This window comes from Triplophysa dalaica, chromosome 23 (assembly GCF_015846415.1).
Source record: "Triplophysa dalaica isolate WHDGS20190420 chromosome 23, ASM1584641v1, whole genome shotgun sequence".
Lineage (NCBI taxonomy): Eukaryota > Metazoa > Chordata > Actinopteri > Cypriniformes > Nemacheilidae > Triplophysa > Triplophysa dalaica.
In genome coordinates this window covers 8266463-8282998 of record NC_079564.1, presented here as the reverse complement: position 1 = coordinate 8282998, position 16536 = coordinate 8266463, and the positions used below count along the sequence as shown (strand labels likewise).

General features: G+C 38.9%; 2 protein-coding genes across 4 annotated transcripts; one reads left to right on the top strand and one right to left on the bottom strand.

Moving 5' to 3' along the window:
* Positions 1-2324: 2324 nt before the first annotated feature.
* ngdn (neuroguidin, EIF4E binding protein) lies at positions 2325-6022 on the top strand. Its single transcript, XM_056737594.1, has 11 exons — positions 2325-2354; positions 2573-2632; positions 2787-2858; positions 2941-3078; positions 3190-3274; positions 3382-3434; positions 3521-3638; positions 4162-4336; positions 4467-4614; positions 5797-5854; positions 5922-6022. The coding sequence occupies exons 1-11, from the start codon at positions 2331-2333 to the stop codon at positions 5939-5941; spliced, it is 951 nt and encodes a 316-aa protein (XP_056593572.1). The 5' UTR covers positions 2325-2330; the 3' UTR covers positions 5942-6022.
* On the bottom strand, positions 6006-16201 carry pabpn1 (poly(A) binding protein, nuclear 1). 3 transcript variants are annotated; one of them, XM_056737595.1, is made up of 7 exons: positions 15744-16201; positions 14242-14350; positions 13886-13953; positions 13668-13774; positions 13161-13248; positions 12507-12658; positions 6006-7152 (listed from the first exon to the last, which is right to left on the bottom strand). In XM_056737595.1, exons 1-7 carry the CDS (start codon positions 15873-15875, stop codon positions 6969-6971), a joined length of 840 nt encoding a protein of 279 aa, XP_056593573.1. In that variant the 5' UTR covers positions 15876-16201; the 3' UTR covers positions 6006-6968. The 3 variants fall into 3 exon arrangements, with proteins under 3 accessions (XP_056593573.1, XP_056593575.1, XP_056593574.1); XM_056737597.1 differs by lacking the exon at positions 15744-16201 and adding an exon at positions 15326-15462; XM_056737596.1 differs by lacking the exon at positions 6006-7152 and adding an exon at positions 7861-8031 and having other exon boundaries at positions 15744-16199.
* Positions 16202-16536: the final 335 nt, after the last annotated feature.

The window sequence follows — 16536 nt, the reverse complement described above, 5'->3', positions numbered from 1 at the left end:
TAAAATATTTACATGAAAAGTAAAGTAACGTTAAAATCTGATTTATAAGTGAGAAACAGCAACGAAAAAGCAAAGACATTTATTATCAGGCGAAATAACAAACAAATATTAACTCTCTCTTCTTTATCATTGATATGGGGAAAGTGTTGAAAAGGCCAGAATTATGCATGCATTTCAGCCCTAAATCTAAAGCCTCTTGTGGAAAAAAACAGAACTCAATTCCCACATCTCCGCAGGATTTGCTTTGCCTGCATGGTGCCTTTGTCAAAAGCAGTTGTATGTTATCTGAGTAACAGAAACAGCCCTGTAATCCTTTATGTGGCGGCACGCATAACTGTTAAAAGTCCCCTGATCGCCAGTGTGGGGGTGTTCTGTGCGCCATTGTCATTGAGCAGGAGCTCACATGGTGTTACCATTGGGCTCTTTGTAATGTGCCCCGGGTTTTTTTGCATGAGCATGAAGCCAATCTGCTTGGATTGCTGCGCTTGGTGAGAGGCCTATAGGTTTTCAATGAGGTCTGTATTTCACTCACTTTCAACTGTTACGCTCCCAGCCTACATCTTTGAGCTCAGCATTAATGTTTTAAGGGAAGCTAGAGGTGTTGTGTTATTTTATGTAGGGTCGGTCTAATTAGACAGCATCATAAAGAGGAAAAGTGGAGTTTCACCCAGCAAACGTTCTTACCAAATAGGGATGATTTAAGTGAGTGCACAGAGAATGAAGCACTTCACTGGCAAATATATACTTTTTATTGAATTTCCCTTAAGATCAAACATTAATTCGGCAGGTATCACAGAGAGATATAAAAATAATAGCAATGTCGTGTGATGTTTAATGCTGACATAAAGGAGGGGGGTTAGTAACAGCAGTCACAACATACAAAAACACTTCTGCACCAGTGATGATAACAGGGGAGAGAGTGTGTTCGGGAAAGGCCTTGTCATAAGTAGACTATGTATGATTTCCTTCAATAGTTTGAGAGGACCAGACACAAATTCATTAGTGATTCCTGTAAAGGCCATCATGTCAGAAGGTTAACAGGAAGAGCGTCGGCCCTTGGTTCAGCGGTGACTGCCCAAGGCCACACAGTGAAACACATCTGTCTCTATCGGTTCTCACTTTGAATCTCTCTCTATTTCTTTACTTCTCTCAGTCTGTTTGTTCTCTCATATCACCATCAATACTTTATGTTATTATATGAATGTCTTTATTGTACAAACCAGTTAGACCCATCACCAAACCAGCATAATCTAGCATGGACCAGAATGGAAATAAGTGGAATTTCTCATTTTTCTTTCATTAATGAAAGACTTCTGGAATCTACTTGACATCCTCTGGATATGCCATCAATAATAATTTGATCAACATATTTAATTGATGATAATTATGTAATATTGACCTTATAGCCTAAGTAGTGATATAGCTGCACTTTTAAGTAATTGAAAAGCACTGCGTTACAAATATACCAAAGGTCCATCAGTGTGTTCACAAAGAGACATTCTCTTTCTTGTTCCTCCATTGAAACGTAAGAAAATATTTTATTTGTCAGCAGTAATGTGAGTTGAAAGCGTTAAAATGATTCAGTCCGACCACAACTAGATACAAAATCATAAAAAAATCACTCTTTTTTCTTAGACAGATAAAAAGCCTTGTCATCACTTGTTTTGAGTTGAAAAATGTAATGTTACTTCACTGATTTTTTCTACACACGTGCACTCTTCAATCGTATAAGTTCATCACAATTCTCTCGTTGAAATCGAGATGTAATATGGAGTCATGCGCCATCTTCTGGTCAAATTCAAAACTGCAGAAAGTGGACGTTTACAAAATGTAACCATTTTGACCAAATGCCGTACTTGACGTCTTGATCCAATTATTAATACTACTGTAAAGTACAACAATACATTTATTAGTGATCTATTATTGGGGACATTGCATAGAATTGTTCATTTCTTTTGATGGTGTTGGGGTTTAATAGGGTACCAGGTTGGTGATGATGTGATGTCTCATATGGTAAGAGTCCTGCGTAAATAAAAATGTATTATGAATTTTATTTTATGTGAGAAAAGCTTGGAAAATGTTTCGTATCGCTTAACAAATAAACGAATTTTTGAAATGCAATCGCTCTTTTGAAATGCATTTTAAAAATACGTGAAATAAACCTTAAACTATAGAAAAATATTATAACGTATTTTGATTTAAAAATTAACTGAGCAAATATAGTGCACTGTGTTTAATGATTGAACATGATAATTATTGCAAGACTTTTATTTGAGTATTTACTGAGTTTTGTCCCTACGTGCCATCCGTAACTAGTTGGCGAATTAAAGATGGCGGCCACCACAGTAGGAAACGTGAGTTGTTCTTTACTTACAAAGAAAAGTGTATTTTCTTGGTTTAGACGTAGAAATGTCAAAACGCGACAGGATGTTATCGTGTGCTGTTTAATTGTATTTGTTCGGAAGCCAATACAAATAGCAAAACCGATACATTTGCACATGGGCTACTATGTAAACTTCTCTGCTACATTATGTATATCCAAATACTTACCCATCGTATTCATATTTTGTAGGATCTTATAGACAATGACCTTCCTACTGCAGTGCGTCTACTAAACAGCCTCACCGAACAGGTTTGTACTTTAACAGAACCTGAAAATTTCCTTGAAAATGTCATCCAGACATGTCATCTTATGGATAGCGTCTGAGTATCACGGTTGCATACTGTACAAAGATAAGAATGGAAATATGTGTGTTGTCATGTTGATAGATACGATTTTATTGTAGGTGGCATCTGTTACTAGTCATGTCCGGGAGCTGTTAACAAAAGTCCGAGAGAAAGAGTTTGAAACAGCGAAGGTATTTTCCTATAATAATTTAAAAACAGGTACAGCTGGAAAAATTTCCTTGAACGTGACAATTCTGTTTGTCTTTTTTCTAGGGTTTGTCTTTTCTGGACTTGAGATATCATCTTTTACTGTTTTACCTGCAAGATGTAACTCATTTGATCAGTTTAAAAACAGAGGGAGAAAGTCTAAAGGACAATAGCCCTATTCACAGGCTGGTCACCATTAGGACGGTGAGAAAAGAAGCCCATCATGTGAAAACATATACATCTGTGGGACTGGAATGCTAAATGTTACATACAGAAGTATTATTTGTGCACGCTATTACTCTTTGTTTTTTGTAGGTACTGGAAAAGATGCGTCCTTTGGATCAAAAGCTGAAGTATCAGATTGATAAATTAGTGCGGACAGCTGTGACAGGCAGCCTCTGTAAGTGTTTTTATTCTGACATCGCAGTACTGGACTTTAAAGTTTTTGTCATTGCCATATGTATTAAGAATTCAATCTCTGACATGTGATGGTGTTTTTTGTTCCAGCTGAGAATGACCCTCTACACCTCCGTCCTAATCCCCAGAATATGCTCAGCAAGGTAAAGCTTTTATGCCTTTAACAGGTTATCTGCTTGAATGAAAATCCTGAACTAAACCTGAATGCCAATATGTATTGCGTATCCAGCTCAGTGAATCTGAGGAATCATTTGATGAGGATGGAGAAGGAAAAACAAAGGATTCTGGGAAAAATGAACCTGCAGCGAAGAAATATGTTCCTCCTCGAATTGCTCCAATGCATTATGGTGTGTTGTTCAATTTGATACTGCATCATTACAACACACAGTTACACACAAAGGCCTTTTCAGACTGCAGTCAAATTTTATTTCCAGCTGTTAAAGTGACTGTCCACACTTTCATGTTCTAAATGATGAACTTAGAATGTTCAGACAGTCAGTAAAATACTTTCTCATACAACATTTGAGAGTTGCTGTCAGTTTGGAAGTACAAGACAAAAATGTTAAATACAGCATATACTCATGTTTTTAAGGACACACCAGATTTAAAATTTGTAGTAATCTAAATTCTTGGGTTTTTGATGTTGTAAAAAACACCTAATCTGAGTCACAGATACACTGGATAAAACTGACTGTCTCCCCAAAATGAATAATCGCACATAAATGTCTAATTGGGATTGTAGCCCCTTCTTTGTTTCACTTAGTAAAACTTCATGCCATTAAATTACATGTGTAAATAATGACCCATTCAAATACATATAAATTTGTTAATGGTTAATGTTCATTCCCGTACTCTCCCCACTGCACTTAGATGGGGATATGACAGAAGCAGACCGGCAAAAGGATCTGGTAGATAAACGGAAGAAAGCAGCACTCCGCAGTTCTGTCATCCAGGAGCTCCGGCAGCAATACAGTGACGCTCCTGAAGAGATCAGAGACCGCAGAGACTTCCAGACAGACCGGGAGCTTAAGGAAGATCAATACAGGTATAAACTGTAAAGCGTCATGTAAAGACATAGTGCAGACTACAGTAAATAGCATCAATTGCTCCGTAAATATGCACTTAAAATCTTATGTGGCACTGACTTATTGCCTTTGGAAAATGTATCTCAAAAGGAAAAACTATGAGGAGTCCATGATGATCCGTCTGAATATGACACGTGAGCAGAAGCAAAGGAAGAGGAGGTTGATGGGAATGTCATCACAGCTGAATAATATTGCACAATTTGGTGACATCACAGCTCTGACAGGTGGAGAAGCACAGGTGAGCTGGACTGGCATCATTCTGCATGTCTTTTGAGGATTCTATATGTTATTGTGACAATTTATACTTGCATTTATGTAATTGAGTAAACGTATATGGGTCATTCCTACAATTCATTCATTTGACCTTTTTGTAAACCTATATAAAATATTTAAATTCAGTTCAATCACTAGCATCGATAGTCAGTAGTTGTCTTCTTAAACTTTCACTACAGCAGTGTTTATTCCTGCATGGTAAATTGACTTCGAGTTTACCATTTATTCTTAACTGTTAACTGACGGAGCCCTTTTTGAGCCTACACATGAATATCATATTGGAACTAAAATGCCGGTAACTCATGAATTCTTTGGAATACAGACTTACGGTTTGTCTTGTTTGAAAAAAGAAAAGTAGCTGATTATTACAAAAAAAATCACGCACAAAAAAAATGAAGATATGTTGATTGGTTCATTGTAAAAAATTAATGAAAAAGTTTGTTTTTCTTTGATAAAAAAACGTTTGAAAAATACGGGTCGCAAAAGGATAACAAAAAATCTAAGCACACTCTTTATAGAAAATAATCAATTACTCTCTAAAATCAATTACTCTCTAAAATCAATTTCTAAAAATTATTAAAAAACACCAAAGAAATATGTATTCTAGCACCTTTCCAATGATACATAGTTTGTCATGATTCGATTAGAAATTACATGCACAATATTGATGCAAACGTAGGTGTCCTGTATACAGAACGGGTGACAGTTAACAGGCTACAACATGAAAACTAAACAAACACAAAATAAATGTAAAATTAGCCAATTGTGACTTCCTTTTGAGAGCAAGTGACAGCATCATTACATTCACATAAAAAGACTTCAAAACAGTTAAGCTGGTATGTGGTGTGCATTCTGACGCAATATGGCTGCCGTCACATCATCCAGGTGGATGCTGCAGTGCACACAGGTGGTGGTTGAGGAGATTCCCCCCTTCAATGTAAAGCGCTTTGATTACCAAAAAAAGCGCTATATAAATGTAACAAGTTATATCATTCATACAATTCTAGAATTTTCCCTACTTTAAAAGAGCAGTGTTCCATACATTATTTCCAGGTTGAAGTGGAAATTACTGACTTTCCGAGAGCATGTAAAGGCAGCCTTATGGCAGACATGATCAACCTCACTGAATGGTTTACTTTTTTTGTAGGATATTGATCGTCCTAAATCCAAGAAAAAGAAAATGAGTAAGAAAGCTAAAAAGAAAGGTACGTATAATTTTGTATTTAAATGTTCTTTCAAATAAGAAAAATTGCTTACACATTTTTTCTACAGTTTTCAGGAAACACAAGTAGAATACTGGATATCAAGGAACAAAATCTCAGATGAAGAAAATGATTTGTAACTTCAACCTTCAAATAAATTTGAGATCTTTATTTTATAGAGTCTGTCATTTCTGCTTTACACAGCTTCTGTAATAACTAGATCAATTAGCATTTGAGTTTTGCTATATTTTATTGTGTAGTAATTTGTGACAACTACATTTAAAGTTTTGTTAAATCATTATGCGCTTTACAAAAAAAATTAAGAACCCAGAGCTCATTAAAGGAAAAAAGATGTAATAGAGTTTTTTTTTCTTACCTAATGTGTGTGCAAACTATAACATTGAGTAGGGATTTTCCTCAAACTTGTGTTTCATAGGTTTAACTGTCAATGATCACACAAACCAATAAACTACACATCATGAATGAACTCAACAACTTAAATATGTACACGGTCACTTTTAGAATGCTGTTTCTGGCAAGATTACAAAGACAAAATTATTTCCGCAACTCGTTTTGGTGCCACAGAAATCAGACACTGCAGTGGACACAACTCCCACCCAAAAATACAAGACACTTCCAAGAAATTTTTACACAATGTCTTTTATTTTTTTTTCTAATTACAGACTCATGGGTTAAAAATAAAATAAAAAAGGAAAACATCTTTTCTCTTTTCTTCCACACCCCACTTCCCCCATCTGAAAAAAGGAAAACAAGAAACACACAACAAAACCTCTCCGCACAAATCCCCCTCCCTCCCCTGAAATAAAAGCTCTGAACCCCTCCGTAAGTAACCGATACCTGCAGCCCACGCATTAGTGCTCCAACGGGCCCTAACTGCACCGTGCACTGAGAAAGACAAGGCCCTAGAAGAACCCTCCCCTTCAATGTCTTTCTGGTCCTGCCCCTCTTACTCACTCGCAATTTAAGCGGCCACTGCTCTATCACGGCTCTGCCTTCATGACATAAATATGTGTTCTGAATGTGTGCGGTGTATGCGCTGTGTGTGTCTGTGTTAACATGGGCCTGGTGCATCTCAGTGTAATTATGTTATGAAAGCTCAGCGCTTGTTATTGTAATAAATGCCTCCCGCTGTGGGCCGGTGGTCACCCTGTCCCCCCCACACAGAGAGGATCGGGTGAGTGTGCATAGCGGGAGCAGATAGAGACAGAGACGCCGCCGAGACAGTAGGGGGTGCTGCGGCCACGGGAGGAGGGGTAGTCAGCCTCCACTGGTCTTGAAACCTGAAACGACAAGAAGTGGTCTAATACAAAGAGAGAGCAAGAGAGAGGGGGTGGGGGGAGCATTGGGAATAGAGGAAGAAAAAGATGATCGGGAATGGCGTATGGCAACATGAGACGGAAAAAGTTTAGAAAGAAATAAAAAAAAAACAGATCTCAAAAGAGCTCAGGCCATGCCATAGTACAATAGTCGTATGATGTGGAGATGGTTCAAGAACAATACAACTTAAAAACCATGGTGAACTATAAACCACCATCGGAATACCCGCAGGTAAAGGTGGTAATCCGAATGAGGGATGAACGGGAAAGAAACCAGTGCTTGGGGAAAGGGATTCCAGAGAGCACAGACAAATAATAGAAAATGATTCTCAAATAGCACAACTTAGTGAAAACAACAACATTCTTGCGACTGGAACTTTTACATTTTCACGGTACAATCATAAAAATAAAAGTTAACATTGTTTTTTCAGTTGGCATATGTTGAGTGCAAACATGAAGGGGGCTGTTTGGTGAGAGAAATCACAGCCAGACAAAAGGACACACATCTGCAGCCTGAGATTACATCATCATCATCATCTCAAATTTAAACAAATGCCATCAAATCTCCCCAACGGCCATATTGTACCTTACCAGGGTGATCGCACCACCTCCACACGCACGCGCACACACAATCGCACACTGCGGCCAGTCAGTCTGTCTTTCCAGGAGATGCTCTTTTTTCGTTTTGTTTTATTTTTTCTTTTTTTCTTCTTTTTTTCCTTCCTTTTTTGACAGGGATCTTTATTCTTTTCTATGGGGACATGAGGTGATAATAAAGGGGGTTCATAGGGGGTAGGGAGGTATTAGTAAGGGGAGTACCACGATGTTGTTCGCCCTCGGCCCCTGGAAAAGAGAGAGAAAAAGAGGGTGAGTTCTTTTTTTGTGGTTGGTTTAAGACGACGGACACCAATTTTATTGGGTATGGTGTGTGTTTGCAACTATGTTTGATATACATTTTGACGTTATTTAACGGGCCTTACAACTTTGGAAGACAGATGGAAGGGTTATGCATAGAAGAATTTTCACTCATGTTTCAGGTATACACATATTCAAAGTACGAAACGCAATGTATACCCCCTGACTGAAAAGAGTGATTAATGCAACAATATATAGGAATCCAGTGCAGTATACAATTTAATATAAAGGGAAGCTGAGGAAGATTATCCAACAGCAAAATGTGTGTGCGTTAATTCTAGTCAAGCTTTATATGGTCTAGTGTCCAGTGTAGGGGATAGTGAAAGCAGTCTCTCCCTCTTTCTCTCTTTCTCTGTAAGAGCGTCTCCTGAGGTCTCTGTAAGGGAGAGATTGTGGGGACATAAACACTCAAACACACACAATAACAATCACAGAACACACCAATCAGACACACACCGATATACATGGGCATTCATTCAGGCAGCCAGTGGCGCTCCATCACTGCACATCATTCTCACACAACCTACTCCAAGAACAGCCTGTGTACTTTACGCCACAGAAACTTGCTTACTGGTTAGATACTAATATGGTCAATATCAGGCTGCAGTAATGAACCCTCCATTCTGGAAGTGAATACATTGTTATTCATGCAAGAGGAGTGAAAATGAAATAAAATTGCCTTTTAGAACCATTCTTTCCTACTAAATAAACCACACTTGCCTGTTTTCTATGGAAGCATATGTGGTGCAAAATTCAATTAACAATTTAATATGCAAAATGGCAATGCAGTATGTAAATTGACAATGCAATTGTGTATCTAAATATACATTTCAAATAAGGTATATGCAACATTAGGTGCAAAATGAAAATAAAAAATTCAATTATATAAATTACATTTGTAAGTTCCTACACTAGTTTTAATAAGTTATTTAAATGGATATTTTTAACGCTCTAAGTTGCAAAATTAAAATGAAAATGCATTCCCGGATTGATAATACATATTTAAGATAGTCAAGCAAAACTGTGTCATTTTCCCTTAATGCATTAACATTCACAGGTTGAACATTTGGGATTGCATTTTCATTTACACACAGCGCGTTGAGTGGTGCAAAATTCAATGTGGATTTGAAAATGCATTTCGAGCAGACCCCGCCCCCTCCCCGGTACAGCGTCATTGCATGAAGGCGGAGCCAGTGTCGCTATTTGCTAGTTAGGTGTGTGTTTTGAGGTGTTGAAAACACGTTTGACTGCAGAGATAATAAAAGCGTTAAATCGCTTGCACATACACGTTTTCATCATAAACACGTTCAGTATTTGTTGTCTTTGTTTCACAATGATTATGTTAAGATATTGACTGTTTTTGTGGTGCAATATTTCCTTAACTTCGGGAATAGAGTTATTCAGTGGATCTGTCACAGCCTAAAATGCAGCATCTGGATGAATTAGAAACCAAGGTTAATTTTCGTCAGGGCAGATCGCCACTTTGGCAATGTTTATGTGTATTTGTGCATAATCTCTCCCCTTACACTTTCTCCAGCACGAAAGAAGCACAGTACAGAGGGTACAATCGAGTTTGTGATTGTACTGTACAGTTACTGAACAGTGGTCTCACAAAACGACCATTTCTGAACAATTGTATGAAGATATTGTGACACAAAAAGACAGTAATCAAAATACTGAATGTGTTCATGATGAAAACTCGAATGAGAAAGTCGAGTGATTATGGGACATTCAACAGGCGAGCTCACCGCTTGATAAGGCAGAAATTCTAGAAATGTAGCTACTAGTTCTATCGTCTACTACAGAGACGTACTAATCTTAAAAAAAAACACCCAAGTAATTTTTTCTTTGTGCTCCAATTCGTGTGCATGCAATTTAATGTTTTTATCAGCTTTGCAGCCGCACATCCATGCTTGTAACTAGCGATGCTGGCTCCACCTTCATGCAATGACGCTGTACCAGGGTGGGGGCGTGGTCAGCTCGAAATGCATTTTCAAGTCCACATTGAATTTTGCACCACTCAACTGTGTAAATGAAAATGCAATCCCAAATGTTCAACCTGTTAATGTTAATGCATTAAGGGAAAATGACATTAGAATTTTCTTTTTGCTACAGTTTTCCTTGACTATCTTAAACATATATAATCAATCCGGGGAATGCATTTTCATTTTGCAACTTAAATAGCGTTAAAAATATCAATTTAAATAACATTAAAACTAGTGTAGGAACTTACAAATGTAATTGATATAATTGAATTTTTATTTTCATTTTGCACCCAATGTTGCACATACGTTATTTGAAAAGTATATTTAGATACAAAATTGCATTGTCAATTTACATACTGCATTGCCATTTTGCATATTACATTGATAATTGAATTTTGCACCACATATGCTTTCATAGTTTTCAAATTATTCTGAGCTGTGCTTGACATCAGTACCATGTATTAAAACAGCATGTTTATTATCATTATCGAAACAATCAGATAGTGATCAAAACAAACTAGCATCAAATCTAGCCCTAACTCTAGACAACATGTTTACAAATTATTTTGATCCCAAACAGTCGTCACAAAAGCAAGGTTGTTAATAAAATAAAATGTAGATATTACCACGGTGCTTAAACTATTTGACATTTTTTGCCTTCTAAAGTAAAATTAAACATAAAAATATCACGATCAATCTTTCCATCCAGAGACCAACAGGCTGTGTGGCAAAAAACTTATTTGCGATCCATGTTGTATCAAACTTTTAAAGTGCCTATTTATTTAGAAGCCAGCAGTGACCTGACAGTATGCAATTGTCAATTCAGTCATGATGACAAGGTATTAATTTATGTTAAGGAGTCCTAATTTATCAGTGTGATACTCAAATTTACCCCAACCCCTACTAGAAACATATTTCTAAAAATATCTTTTGAGATTCTACGCTGGGAAGTAGCTTACTGACTTCAAACCTGTTGAGGACAAGGGATCATTTCATGCTCATAATCTTACACCGCAGGACGATCAACGGATGGAGATGATGACCATGACCGGACATGTGTTTAATGGTTTTGGCAATTCTTCCTCAGTTTCCCTTGTAACATTATGACACACAGGAGTTTGTACAGAGAGTGCACATTACAAAGTAGTCTTTCCGGTCTCTCTCATTACATTAAAGTTCAGGCATAGAAGATAAAGGCGGCAGAAGGGATGGGAGAAAACGTTACTAAATATAATAAAATGATGTCTTTGGAACAAACTAAGCTTAGGTCAACTGCAAGAGCGGTGCAGCATCCGGACCTTTTACAGAGTGCACACCTCATGGGTGAACACGTGAAAAAGAATACCATATAAATTCAGTCCTGTAGGACAAAACTGCAAGATAAACGGAATACGTTTTTGGGACGGTCTTTCTCTGAATCTGCTCTGTGCAGCAAGTGAGTGGCAGGGAGAAACAGTGCATTCGATTTACTATACTGAAGCTGACTTCCCAGAACCGCAGCAGTTCCCAAAACCGGTCACGGTTTAGCCTCAAGAACATACTTCTGTAAATATGCACAGTTTGTTAGTCAGATGGACGCGGTGGGTGCTTTGCACGGGACTAATACAAGAATATTAGTAAAATAACGGCTCTTTTAATGTTTGTGTTGGATGATTTTGTCATACGATGTGGCAATGCATTAAACATACTGCACTAATGATTCACAATTATGTACTTATTTTAATGTCTGACAGCCGAATATGTCAATGAGATTGGTTTTACTGGACACTCAGTTGTATTAAAATACAATGTGAAAGTTCTAAGAGTAGAAGCCAAATACCACACTAGTGGTAGCGCAAACGTGACGCGATGACATCTTACATATGCTAGTTAGTACATCAAGAATCGATTTTAAATCAAATCTTAAAATAAATGCTTTAAAGGTAACAAGCGAAACCAAAAACAAAACAAAAAATATGAACAAAACAATAGGGTAAAAGCTCTCTGGATTTTAAAGTAATTGCATGCTGTTATAACACAGTCCTGTTGTAAACTCAATCATAAAACCTGGCAAAAATACTTTCAAAATGAAACCAGGTTAAAAGACGAGACAAACCAAGAACAACATTTTGAAAAACAAATCGACCAACAAAACATTTAAACTTGAAAGCCCACTTTTGTTCACGTAAGCACCACCAACTCTTTTTGGCAGACATTGCCATGCGTAATTTTGCTGTGTACAGAGAAATCTACTTTCTGGAGGATCTACATGACCACTCTCTCTTTAATAAATATGAGGGCCTTGTGAATACTGGTTAACTACTACTGGCCATAAAATCATATCCTGTCTCCCCCTCACCGTTTCACACCAGCACTCTCTGTCAAAATAAAACCTGTGTGTCAGTGAGTGTAAAGTGTACTGGATGTCGTGGCACTCACCTGAAGGCCCGTCCTCTGCCTCTGGGGGGTGTGTACCCACTGTAGTAGCGTGCTCGGGACGAGAAGTTTCCTCCCCGTGAGCGGAAACGAGCACGTGGAAAACCGCGGTCTGTGGTGCTAATGCCAGGACGATTCGTTCTCTTGGCGCCAACCTATAGAAACAGACAGAAAATGTATATAGAGAAATTGTATATTGTAGTAGAGTAGGCAGGGCGAGACCGTGGTTCGAGTCCGGTGAGTAATTGTGAATAAGCGGCAGCTGTGCGCATACCGGCCTCGAATCACGTAGGAGATGGGAGCATATAAAAGGAACGAGCGACCGGACCGTCGAAGAGAGAGGACCGGGCCCGAATTTATGTTATGTTTGTATTTATATTTGTTCATGTTTTGTTCGCCGGCGGTCATCCGTGAGGGGCCGCCGGCTGTTATTATTTATATTAAAACTTGTTAAATGTCTGCCGGTTCCCGCCTCCTTCCTTCCCTTTTATGGAGATTTGCTACATATATAATCTTGCCTAGACTATCCCTACTATATGAACCACTCGAGCCAAACGTTTTTAAAATTAAAACACCATTCTCAACCTTTGGGAATGTACATGTATGCAGACTTGTTTCATTGCTATTAGCAAATAAGCATGTAATGTATAGTCTCACCTTAATCTGTCTTCCTCTGAATAAAGACTCATCAAGTGCCATTGCCGTCCTAACAGATTCCTTGTCTGCAAACTCTATATATGCAAACCTGAAAAATATAGGGGTTTGTTTAATCAATGAAAAGGAACAAAAAAGTTGCTTACTATTAAAATGCTTACTATGAAGTAAATATCTAGAAACATGCATCAAAATTCAGACGGTTATAGATTGGATTGTGATGTAAAAGACTCACTGTTCAATACCAGATTTGATTATAGCATTGCATCAAGACTAAATACAGTTTGCTTAGCTGCTATATGTATATATACAAGTGTAAAAACTATACAAAATCACTGCCAACACTGTACAATCATATTTCAAAACTATCCATTTGTCATAACCACAGTTCACTCTGTGGAAACAAGTGATGCATCACTGCATTAAAATCTGTTGTGTCTATTCTTAGCAGTCAGTCAACTGCACAAAAAGAACATGAAGTAAATTTTATTCATGCATTATATTAGTTACCCTTTAGGGTGTCCGGTAAATTTGTCACACAAGATGGTGACTCTGTTTACAGAGCCACAGCCATGGAAATGTGCCTCTAGCTCTTCTGCTGTCGCACCGTAATCCACCTGCAACGAAGACGTTTCCATCATTAATTTAAAACAAAGGAAATTATTAAAACATAAATATATGAATGCGACTTGTGACTGATTAACAACTATGTCAATAAAGAAACATACATTCCCGACGTAAATAGACCTCCCATCAGCTTCCATCTTTTCTTCAATAGACATGATGACAGGACCAGCTGTAAATAGAGAAATCATTGTTCAACCATGTAAGACTTTACGCAGAAATTTGCAACTTAAACACTGCACAGTTAAACGGCCAAAATCTAGGTTATTTTCTTTACTAGACAAATGATGTCTGTTGACCTCATAATCCTGTACCTGGTTATTCTTCCCCCTTTAATGCAATCCCCATTTATCAGGACTGTCTGTCTGCAACGTGCTCTCCTCTACTATTCCTGTGCAGACTTCCTTGTGCCTTAATCTCCCTCCCTCATTCATTCATTCATTCATTCTGTCACACTTACCAGGTGGAGGACTGAGGTTCATTTGTTTTTCCACCTCGTTCTGTAGCTCCTTCAGTTTCTCTGCCTCCTCCTCCATCTCTCTCACCCTGGCTTTTATTGCCTCCAGCTCCTGAAAAGACGAATATAAAAAACAATATAATCCAGATGTAGAATAAACATTTAATGAAAACTTTGTAAATACTAGGCGTCTCAGAAAATCCATAGGTTTGCGATGCATAATAGACTTATTTCCCAGAATGCCCAAATATTCATTTTTATTAGCACTGATCATGGGCACGTGATACACCCTGAGCTTTTTCTAACAGCCATTTATTGCTTTTCAACACAGACACATTTGTGGATGTTATAGACAGAGCCACCTCCTAAGCATGGTCCCATCAATGTACACATGACAAAGCAAACACACTATCACGCGCACGCACATAGATTCGGCAGTGCTGCATTGCAGGGCAGTGGGCAGAGAGACCGTCTAAAGTAACACGGCACGCATGTGACGGCCCCTTTCACGCAGTTTAATCCAATTTCTTTATACAACGATATTAGTATATGGTATCAATAGTACGGCCAACCTTAATCTAATGATTAAAACCCCCACTAATATAGCATCAATGTTCGATGAAATAAACGAGACGTGCATGCAGCGTGTAAATGCATGACCTACTCTTGCTCCAGTAATGTCAGTGTGTATTGGAAAAGAGATGGACCAGCCCAACCTCATTGCACCGCACCCATGGAAACCAGCAACTCCATCCCAAAATCGCCAAATTAGCAACACAGATCCGCAACGTACATTTATCAATAAATCATAGTATCGCAGTATTAACACTTGCTAGGAAAGCGCCGGTAGAAAATGTTCACCGAAACCTCAACGGATTACGTTTGTTAGCATATCGAAGCTGTTCAAAAACGAATAATTAAGTGCATTATTATAAACGAGACATTTTCCATTAAGAGCTTATTCTATATCAAAGGCCAAAACCGACCCGCGTCTGAACACGCAGTCACCAACACGACTTACTTTTGCGCACCAAAAACGCACTTGCTGTCAACGTCTAACATCACCGATAAAAAGAGGCGTGTTTACCGTGAGCAGTCTACTTTTCTGCGGAAGGACCCACGCTGCTGCGGCTAATGGCGGCCTTTCCTACACTCGCCCCTGTCTCTTACATCTTCCGTCTCGCATTTTTTGCGACGAAGATTTCCCCCCACTAGGTCGAAAGATCTGGCGCAGAGGAACCCAAACCGATGTTGCGCCAACATGGCGGCCGGCACCACGCATGTCACACTAAATCTACTGCACTGCGTGAGCCACAATGGCGGACAAACCGACCTGGCGAAACTGGTTTCGCGTTCACATGACTATTTGGGGTCTCTGTTTGGAATGTACATATATCCTTAAAATTATGGTTTGGTGCAAAAGTAAAATGTTATGTTTGGTTTTCAATCGGCGCCCGGCACAAAACCGAAACTGAATGTTTGAGTATACTACGTCCTTCACTTACCGGATCTTCAATAGCGGCCTCACCCTCGTCTAATCCTGGTTCTTCCTCGACGCCCGGGTCTTCAAGTTCTGAGTGACCCGGGTCCGAGTCCAGCAGAGACTCTTCTGCCAGTCCGTTACCGAACTCCGCCATCGCCTAGTTTACGATGGTCCGACGCGCCTCGTGGCTCTACTACAGGCCGCGACTCTCACGGGGGGAGCGCGAGAGAGGGACAGGGGAGGGAGTAAAAACGGCGGAAAACGCCGCTCACTAAAGTTAAAATTGGAATAAAAGCCCGCCTCGTTCCGTCTAGTGCTACGTGTCCTCTAGCGAAGAAAACTCACTCTCTTCCCGAATGTAAATAGATTTCGGTTAGTCAGCACCTTCCAACCGTCTTACAACTCTGTTTACAATTGACGACAATTTCAAAAACCAACTGGGTATTCTTCACGAGAGCTCGTGTGTTCCAGAACAGAAATGGAAGCCGTAGGCGGGAATTCAGGGCACTGCAGGCGCACTTCCGAGTGGTGATTGGACGATTTCGTCATTTAGCCACGCCTTCTAGACATATCTATGTCTGCGATTGGAGTTTTTTCCAGGGCATTTCCCTGCACTCACTACGTAGACTTTACAACAGGGACGGTGATTCGACGAAATTAATGTCAATCGCAGCTGACGCGCCGCCTTGAATGGCAACGACATGGAACTACTATGAATGCACGGTGGAGACCCGTTTAACCACATCAGGCCACCAAAATTCTGATTATGTGTAGAAATATTCATGAGGTTATCTATAAAAGGAATGGAAGCATTA

Excerpts from the sequence above, each read along its gene's own strand:
- pabpn1 (XM_056737595.1), bottom strand. The coding sequence starts at position 15,875 with ATGGCGGAGTTCGGTAACGGACTGGCAGAAGAGTCTCTGCTGGACTCG. Across the intron at positions 14,351-15,743 it reads AGGCCGCTATTGAAGATCCG|GAGCTGGAGGCAATAAAAGC; the intron begins GTAAGTGAAGGA and ends TCGTCTTTTCAG. Across the intron at positions 13,775-13,885 it reads GGTCTATTTACGTCGGGAAT|GTGGATTACGGTGCGACAGC; the intron begins GTATGTTTCTTT and ends TCTTCGTTGCAG.
- ngdn (XM_056737594.1), top strand. The coding sequence starts at position 2,331 with ATGGCGGCCACCACAGTAGGAAAC. Across the intron at positions 3,079-3,189 it reads GGCTGGTCACCATTAGGACG|GTACTGGAAAAGATGCGTCC; the intron begins GTGAGAAAAGAA and ends TGTTTTTTGTAG. Across the intron at positions 4,337-4,466 it reads CTTAAGGAAGATCAATACAG|GAAAAACTATGAGGAGTCCA; the intron begins GTATAAACTGTA and ends GTATCTCAAAAG.